The 9,461-nt window shown below is 42.4% G+C and overlaps 1 protein-coding gene across 1 annotated transcript; it reads right to left on the bottom strand.

Moving 5' to 3' along the window:
• Positions 1-4,856: 4,856 nt before the first annotated feature.
• PRMT6 (protein arginine methyltransferase 6) lies at positions 4,857-9,086 on the bottom strand. Its single transcript, XM_032262855.1, has 2 exons — positions 7,835-9,086; positions 4,857-5,557 (listed from the first exon to the last, which is right to left on the bottom strand). The coding sequence occupies exon 1, from the start codon at positions 9,018-9,020 to the stop codon at positions 7,893-7,895; it is 1,128 nt and encodes a 375-aa protein (XP_032118746.1). The 5' UTR covers positions 9,021-9,086; the 3' UTR covers positions 4,857-5,557; positions 7,835-7,892.
• Positions 9,087-9,461: the final 375 nt, after the last annotated feature.

Here is a 9,461-nt window from a genome sequence, read left to right as displayed (position 1 = left end):
CACACCACTCCACACCACCTGCTAAACTGCACACAGCTTGCAATAATGCCGAGTGGAAAGTTTTCTTCACAAATGTGAGAGGATTAATTTGTTCTTACATAGAAAAGTCCTCGAATAGATTTAGAAACTAAACTTAAAAGTGAGGTTAAGGACCATTTCAAATATCAAAATAAGCAACAGTTATATCCATCAAAATAGTGTTATAATCCCATGACTTAAGGAAGAAGAAAATTACCCTAAGGAAATTATGACGTACGCAGAAAGTATGCGTAGGGATCCTACTCTTCAATTACATGCTTCCCTCGCCAACTTTAGGCTTCTTTTGGCCCTAGATGTTTTTCTGCTGCTCTGTGACTATGGAAAAACAGCTATTGTCCTCAATGCCATGTATCAAACTACCTTTTGAACACAGGCAACTGTGCTCAACTATTTTCCTTTCACTCTACACGGGCCAGAATTTGTATTCTCCCTTCCTGTTGACTTTTCTGTTGACCAGAATAACAAAATGAATTAATACTAAATTGTGTTACAACCCTCCCTTCCTTTCAAGAAAAATTTCACTGAAAAGAAAGAAGTTTTAAACCAATGGAATTCCGAATTACTTTAATTTCTGGAAATTTCACAAAGAACAGAATGTTTTGCTACAATGCACATTTGTGTAAAATCAATGAAGTCGATTGGCAAGTAGAATGACATCAGTACAGAATGCAGATTTAGCACCACCAAGCAACAGCCACTGAACACCAAATATATTGATGCGATTGAATGCGGCACCCCACTTCCTCCTGTTGGCTCTGTCTGGCCGCGTTCTGTCTTGGAAATGTTTATTAGCCTTTTCTCTGTCTTTGCGAATTTTACTTTCTATAAGTCTTCTTTATATTCTTCCATCAAGCTATTTTTACTTATATTTACTGCAGTGTTTCTTCATTAAAAATTTATATTTCGTCACTATGTTGCCCCGGCTAGTCTTGAACTCCACCGCTCAAGCAGTCCTCCAGTCTCAACCTCCCAAAGTGCTGAGATCAGAGGCCTAAGCCACACCACCCAGCTTGTTACACTCTTGGTTACAAAGTTACATAGCTTTTGATGGTTCACCCAACCTGTTTTTCCCTTAAGCTTGCTACTTTTATTGAATAATTTTGCAGAATTGTGAAGGTTTTTCCGGAACATAAATCACTTAATTATAGGAATGCTTGTAAAGTATTTTTTTTGAGACAGAGTCTAGCTCTGTTACCCAGGCTGGAGTGCTGAGGCGTGATCTCGGCTCACTGCCACCTCCGCCTCCTGGGTTCAAGCGATTCTCCTGCCTCAGCCTCCCAAGTATCTGGGATTACAGGTGCCTGCCACCACGCCCAGCTAACTTTTGTATTTTTAGTAGAAACAGGGTTTAATCGTGTTGGCTAGGCTGGTCTCGAACTCCTGACCTTGTGATCTACTCGCCTTGGCTTCCCAAAGTGCTGGGATTACAAGTGTGAGCCACCATGCGTGGCCGCTTGTAAAGTATTTTTAAAAGTGTGGGGAAAATATCCTTCCATTCTACCTCTTCTTTTCGTCCTTCCTTTCCTACTGCGGGCAGCCAGAGAGAGAGCGAGACAAAGGAAATTTTTTTCTTTCTCTCAGCTCCCAGCATTTTAAGTGTCTATTATAAGGGTTTAAAGCTACTCAGTCAACTAAAATCACATCTTCCCCTACAGTTATTATCAGTAATGATAAACTTAATTACCAAAGGTTTCCAATTAGTGCAGTTCTAATGTTACTGGTCATGTCTCAATTTTTACTAAAATTCTCTTAATTTTAATCACGTTTAAGATTCTTTGTTTCAAATGTCTTTTCCTAAGAGCATGTATAATATTTTGAGAAATAGTCTCCTTATATCCTCTTCTTCCTTATTATTTAAATTGTTTTGACACATTTTTGGAAAAGGTTTGGAAGTCTGTAGCTCTCCTTACTGTTGTGTTTAAGATTTTAATCAGGGCCTGTTCTAGGCTTAGAAAGTGCTACAGACATTCTTCAAACTGTTGTCCTGTCTCAGATTTTTCACATAGTCACTTGATTCTCTGAAATTTAAAATGCTATAAATTTGGCTAAAATGATGAGGTCAGATCAACTATCTATCCATATAAACAATGTGAGACACCACCTTTTGTAGGAAATAATGGTGACATATCTCAGAGTCTTCTGGTCTCCTTATCCTCAGAACTTCTGCAGGTATTCCAAAAAGTAGGAAAATATTTTCATGCCAAAAAATTTAGAAGAGAATAAGGTTACACATATTCCAACAAAGCATGTAATATTTATTATAAATGAAAGAAGATAAATCAAGAAAAAAAAATGGAGTATGGAAGTGGAGCCAGATGTAATGTAAAAAAATCATAAGCGAAGCATAAATTTGGCTCAGCTCTCTAGTAGCCAATGTGAGAAGGGTCATCTATCCAACATACTGTGTCCATTAGCTGAAACAAACCAGTTATTTAGAGGACACAGACTTACTTTTGGAACTAATAACAGAGAAAAATTTCCTGTGTGTGAAGATTTCATGATCTGTAGGGAATCCATAAGCCCCATACATTAGGTGCCAGAATGTAGGGATCCATGAGCCCCACACTGGGCACCGGAGTGTAGGGAGGTAGCCCTACATCACGTGGGTACCCCGAGTTCGGTGGTGACAAAGGATGAGAAAAAGACAGATTAAGAGAGAAAGTGGGGCCAGGGGGCCATCACTTTATTACTCTGGAGGAAACAGTGAAGGCTCCAAGCTCTGATCATCCACACTATTTATTGATTACAATCACTTTGATCTACAGGGTAGGGTGGAGAGATGGTGATGGTGGAGTGAATCAGTGAGCCGGAACTGAATCAGTGAATGGGAACTGATGTGTCATTTTAAGGACTGATAACAGTGGTGGTTTGGGAGTTTCACAAAACAAGAACACGTGGCTATTTTTAGCTTATTATGTATGTACAGCTGATGAATTGTCAGCCTTCCAAGGAGCCTACAAGTCTGGGTACATCATAGTGCTACAAAGGGGTTTTACGTCCTTGAGCACAATGTTTATGGTAACAGAGCCGAGGTCACTCTGCACTGGAACATGAGGCATGGAGAGGCCTTGCTCCTCAGAGGCCTCCTGCAGCCTTCTGCAGTTTGTTGTTCTTTGTTTATATGTTACTCACAACCAATCTAGGTAGGCACTCTGTAAGTCCTTTCTCCTTTGCTGTTTTTCCCAACAATGATGTATGTGATCAGTAATATTTCTGTATTTAAGAGAAGTTTTTTGGATTAAGGGTAAGTGGGCTAGCTCTTCTCAACCTTGCTTCAACAGATTTGGTTGGAATGATGCTAGGACTCAGAAAATAACCCAAAATGAAGCCTCAGAAGCAAAAGTGTTTCTCTGATCTTCTCTTGGCTTCCTCTCAGTCCCATTCTCCCCTTAGGCTAGCCATAGAAACTAGAATCACCTTTCCCCAAGGCAGGTCAAGACACCAGAACCCCCTTTCCCTAAAGCCAGCCATAAAACCTAAAATCATTATTCATTTTCCCTTTGCCTTTCTGTATAAAAACTACTCATGAAGAAATGATGTGTCCTACCTTCTTTGGCTCTGGGTTATAAGACCACCATTCCAGAGATGGTATTGCCTCACACCAAGAAGGAAGGAATGCATGCTTGGAGAGGCCAGGGATCTAGATAGACCGACCCTGCTGGGATCTCCCACTCAGTCTGTCAGCATGAGATTATACCCTTTTTGTCCAATCATATTTCTTCATAATTACCCATATTTTATTGAACCTCAGCATAAAAAATGGACACTTTCCCCATAATTTTGGGAGGCTGGGGTGGGCAGATCACAAGTCAGGAGTTTGACACCAGCCTGGCCAACATGGTAAAACCTGTCTCTACTAAAAATACAAAAAATTAGCCGGGTGTGGTGTCAGGTGCCTGTAATCCCAGCTACTTGGGAGGCTGAGGCAGGAGAATCGCTTGAACCCGGGAGGCAGAGGTTGCAGTGAGCCAAGATTATGCCATTGTACTCAGCCTGGGGGACAGAGCAAGACTCTATCTCAAAAAAAAAGGACACTTTCTTCTGTATCTTGGGGTCTTCATTCCGAGGGATCCCATGTGTACATATTATATAAATTTGAATGCCTTTTCTCCAATTAATTTTCACTTGTGAGTTGACTTCTCAGTGAAACTTTAGAGGGCCACAGAGAACTTTTCCCTTGGCCCTGATAGTCTTTCAAGGCTAAGGAATGTATGCAAATTGGTGATATAGGTAATTTTATTTCCTATACCATATACTAGTTCTTAGAGGGTAGAATTTGCTTATTTATCATAGAACTTGAATTTTGTATAGTTGGTGTTTATTAATTCATAAAATGAATAGATAAAAAGATGCACATATGGGAGGAGGGTAGCCTCATTGTGTGATTTGTCTCTCCTCAGCATTGGGTGGTACAAAGTGTGAAGATGCTAACAGGGCTGGCTATAAGCAAAACGTTAGCCAGTGTTGTTTGCTGGAGGTGTCTTTCATACTCACCTTTTAAAACTCCTTCTGTCCACTTTGAACCTCATCAGATGCCTCAGCACCAGGCACCTATGACTTTATTTACCTTTGCTATTGTGTTGAGACGTCAGTTTTCTGGTGGACTCAGAGTGCCACGTTTGATTAACTGTTGGGAAAATGGGGATAGGGAGTATTTATGTCAATGAGTGCCTAGCAGTTATCAAGTGTGAGATCCTATACATTGAAAGTGGTTCTTTGAGCCCTTGAGATACATCTTTAATGAGGCTTCCTTAAACTAAGGACTTTTCCCTTTCCTTCATTCATCAAACAATAAAAACTGTTGTCACCCACTCAGGAGGTATGTACTTGTTTTTAATTAAAGCAGGCAAGATTAATACAATAAACAAGTGAATTTTTGTTTGGAGTTAGAAATTAAAAGACTTGTGTTCAAGACTCAACTGCCAAGAATTAGCCATGTAACCTCAGGCAAGTCCTTCAATATCTGTATAACTTTTGTGCCTGTTACGTAAATTGAGATACTTTTCTGGTATGTAGATTGAGACAATTACTTGCCCTTTCTGACATCAAGACCATCCGTCTTTAGCCCATTATCATTAATTGTACTTACCATTTACCTTTTGAACATATCACTTGAAGGAATAGACTGTGTTTTATTGGTTTGTATCCTAAATGCTTATCACAATGATTGTTACATTGTATACTCAATAAAATGTCCATTGGTCCAATGAATTAATGAAAATATTTGGGAATTTTCACGGTGCAAAATAAATGTAAGTTGTTTGAGGGAAGTAGGTCGAACTTTACCATGTTTTCCTCTCCTTTGGGCCTGGTAGTTCCTACTTGTAGAGCAATGGCACCAAGCAATCAGTACCAGTCCATATCGACAGACTGGACGGTACCTAGATGTTGATGCATCTTACACCTTCATCCTTCTGGAAGTGTCCTCACTCCTAAGGTCTTGAATTCCCTTTGACTCATTTGGTGTACAGTGTCATACATTGCTCCTCACGTACAACCACATACTGTTGCACAATACCTGTAAAAAAATCAAAATGTTGAGTATTTATTCAGACACATTTTGCATGCATCCAAGTGCTCCAGGTTTATGACTTTTCCATAATTATACCACTGACGACTTGCAATCTTATTACATACCAGACATTATGTAGTCACATAAATTAACTCATTCTATCCTCATATGTCTATGATGTAGGTACTATTGTTATCTCCATAGTCAAAATGGTGTTATATCAAAATGGAGATAACAATAGTATATCATAGACATGTGAGGATAGAGTGGAAGAAAAAAAAGCTGTTTAAGTATTAGTATTTTGCCCAAGGTCACAAAGAGTGGCCTAAGTTCTACTATCCGCTGTCTGGCTCCAGAGTCTAATTAAATTATGCTAACTTGTGACTAATTGCTCAATAGCTGTATTTTTATAATTCATTTTTCTTTTGGGAAGGAGTAGTAAAAATCCTGAAGCTTACTTTAACTATGGAATACATACCCTTTACTTCTATAGTCCCTCAAAGTTTTAACTGAAGTTCCTTTTATGTGCTTATACTGGTAAGGATAACTCTACAGTATTTATATTTATAAAATATATAAAAAATAGAATTCGGAAGAATGTTTTCATTTGTCACTCAGTAAAAGGACTGTTAAATCACCTTTTTTCAAAAACCAAACCAAAGCACCAGAAACCTACTCAAAATCACACACTAAAACTCTAAAGAAATGTTTAAAATATAGAAGATCCTAGAAGGAGCTATTTTTTCCCTTCCAGCTTAAGTCAAGCCTAGCATGCCATGACTGTACCTTTTCCATGAGATGTTAACTATCTTAGTATGAAAATGGTGAAATTATCATTGTACTGATTGCTACTCAATTATCTTGCAAATTGATAATTTTGTACATGTATGTCTCCATGATGGAAGATCTTGTGTTATACACCATCGAATTTTAGCAAATTAGTTATAATATTCTAATACTTTAATATGCGATGAATAAAAAGGCAGAAAACTCAGAATTACAATAAACATTAGGCTAGTTCAGAACACCAGTTTTTCACACCTATTTTCTTAGCATACAGCAGCTCAAAAACCATACATTAAGCATTGTTTGAATTGTCCTGAAGTTATATTCTGAAGAGGTTGTAACACTTAAGAACTGATAATGTTAAAAAGGCAAAAGCATTATAACTCATAGACAGCACACAAGACTTTTACTTCATCTACAAAAGTGAGAATGTCAATGTTTTATTTACTACAGGGATAAGGAGGAAAACAGCAAAATAAATTTGATAATACGATTTACACTTTATTACAAGTGATTTTCCTAAAACTCACAACTTTCACATTTGGCTGCGTGAAACAGAGAGAGAAAAAAAAGGTAACTTTCACTAGTTTTAAGTAGGCCAACTCACATGATCCCTCCAAATGAGAGAGTTTAAATGAGAATGAGTACATTTCTTCTAGCTGGGAAAATATTTTCCTTAATTGAGTGAGTTTAAATAATTTACCCATAGTGATGAATAAGCCCTTGGGCTAGGCTCAGAAACCTCCTCTACCAGCCTGTTTCATAAGAATTAAAAAAATATTTATGGGACATACATGAAATATATATATATATATATTTTTTTTTTTTGGTTGTAATAGTAGAGACAAGAATTTTTAAAAATCCGTACTATTTCTCTTTCCGGTCTCTTTCTCCTAAATGCACCTTCTGAGTTTCTTAGGTATGCTTTACAAATACTATTTTACTTAATGGATTAATGTGTTCATCAACTTTAGCACCCTATGTGTGTGTGAGAACGGGGCTGTTTAAACTGCTTCCTCATAGCCTTCCCCTTCATTACCAGTAGTAAAGTTTACTTAGAAAACAATGAGGAAGAAGTACCATAGCCCACAGGCACCTAGGAATGGGGAATTAATTCAGACTGAGAAAATATGGCTCTGGAGAGGTACTAAAGTCGTATTGGAAATTTATGAAGTCTAAATGAACCCTTTCTCCCCAGCTTCAGACATAGATAAGGTGTGAGATGTCAGGGATGTGCATGGACCCTTCAAAAACTGATATTTTCATCCGTGTTCTTCCCCTTTCCCTCCCCTGCAAGACAAAATATACGGAAATACAAGTGCTTGGTACTACATGCTTTTGAGGCTTAAAAGCTCAATAATAAGCACGCTGTATCCGTTGTTGAGGGGGATCACTTCCTAAATAAACATCATCAGAAGAATCTCTTCAAATGGAGAATGAAGTCACTCTCCCTCCCCAGAGGCTATGAGGGAAAAGGGAGACAGATATTTCCCCTACTTGCACGTGGGATCTCCCTTTCTCTGCCTTGGGAGGTAGCTGAAAGAAAAGGCAACGCTCAGTCCTCCATGGCAAAGTCTTTGGTCTTCTCCTCCTGGTCTCCCACTTTGTAGCGCAGCAGCACGCGCAGGCGACGGGGGTTGTCCCGGGAGGGCAGCAGCGTGATCTCTCCTGATACGTCCGTGTCTTGCTCCACTTGCACCGGCTCGTTCAGGTAGAGGAGCGCCTGTTTCCAGTGCGTGGCCGGGTGAAAAGGCGAGGTGGACAGCACCAGGGGTTTCTCCGACTCCCCTCCAGGGAAGGTCACCTGGAACCAGATGGCAAAGCCATGCATGGGCGCCGAGCCATAGCAGCTGCAGCGGAAGCGCCCGCCCACTCCGGCCTCCAGCTCCTGCTCTAGGCCAGCGCGGGAGAGCTCTAGCTGAGCAAAGCGCTGCGGCCGGGCCAGCACGTCCTCGCCAGACAGTCCCTGCACCACGATCTCCGAGTGGCCCATGAGGCAGCGCGTGGCGAAGCCCTCCAGGCAGCTCATGTCCACACCATAGTGCTGCTTCACCTGGCTCCAGAAACCCAGGCGCCATTCCAGCATCTGGTCGCTGACGGGGGCTATGAAGAGCTCGGCGGAGGCCGGCAGGAGAAGACCGCCTTCCTTCAGCCACTTGGTTCGCGCGTGGAGGACGGAGCTCAGCATGGACTCGTGCAGGAGTCCGTAGCCCATCCACTCGCTCACGATGGCATCCACCTGCTCCGGCAGCTCCACAGTCTCCACCGGTCCCGGCAGGACGTGCACTCGATCCTCCAGCCCGTTGAACCGCACCACCTCCCGGGCCTGTTGCCAGATGGCGCTGGCCTCTACCGCGTACACGCGCCGTGCGCCGGCCTGGGCACAGAAGATGCTCAGAATGCCGGTGCCCGCTCCCACGTCCAGTACCGTCTTGCCTCGCAGTGCTGCCCAGTTCCGCAGGATGCCCAGGCGGTAGGCATCGGTGCGGACACGGTCTGCGATCATCTCCTCGTGGACCGAAACGTCCGAGTAGCACTCGTAGTACAGCTGGTCCCGCTCCCGCTTAGTCCTCCGGGGTCGCTCCAGGGCCGCCTCCCGCTCCGCGCCATCTTCCTCTTCAGTTCCCTCCCCTCCTTCGCCACCGCCCCCCGACTCAAGCTTTCTTTTCTTGGGCTGCGACATCTTGGCCGTCCCGGCCGGCTCCCGGAGTGCGTAGCGCGCCACGGCGCGGGCTCCAGGAAACGGGGGATTCTGGGACTTGTAGTGCACTCTCGTCCTTCCCACTTCCTGCTGGGTCGCCTGACCGGAGGGCCGGAATGTCTCCGGCGCCTGTCCACGGGAGCTGTTTTGTACTGCTCTTCCGGTGTCCTGGCATCCCTTTCCCACCCACCATACCCACATTCTGAGATCCCTTCATTCCCCCTCCAACCCTTATCACTTTGTTGCTTTCACTCCCTTCCTGAAGTCGACACGCCCACTGGAGACTAATAATCCACCTTTCTCTGCTCAACTCATCTTCACCTTTGGTTTTTTCGTTTGTTTGGTTTTTGAAACTGAGTTTCGCTCTTGTTGCCCAGGCTGGAGTACAATGGCACGATCTCGGTTCACCGCAACCTCCGCCTC

Source organism: Sapajus apella, unplaced genomic scaffold, assembly GCF_009761245.1.
Source record: "Sapajus apella isolate SASKATOON/1434 unplaced genomic scaffold, GSC_monkey_1.0 scaffold131, whole genome shotgun sequence".
In the NCBI taxonomy this organism is placed as follows: Eukaryota; Metazoa; Chordata; class Mammalia; order Primates; family Cebidae; genus Sapajus; species Sapajus apella.
Note: the sequence above shows the minus strand (reverse complement) of the source record. Positions and strands in the feature narration are given on the sequence as shown.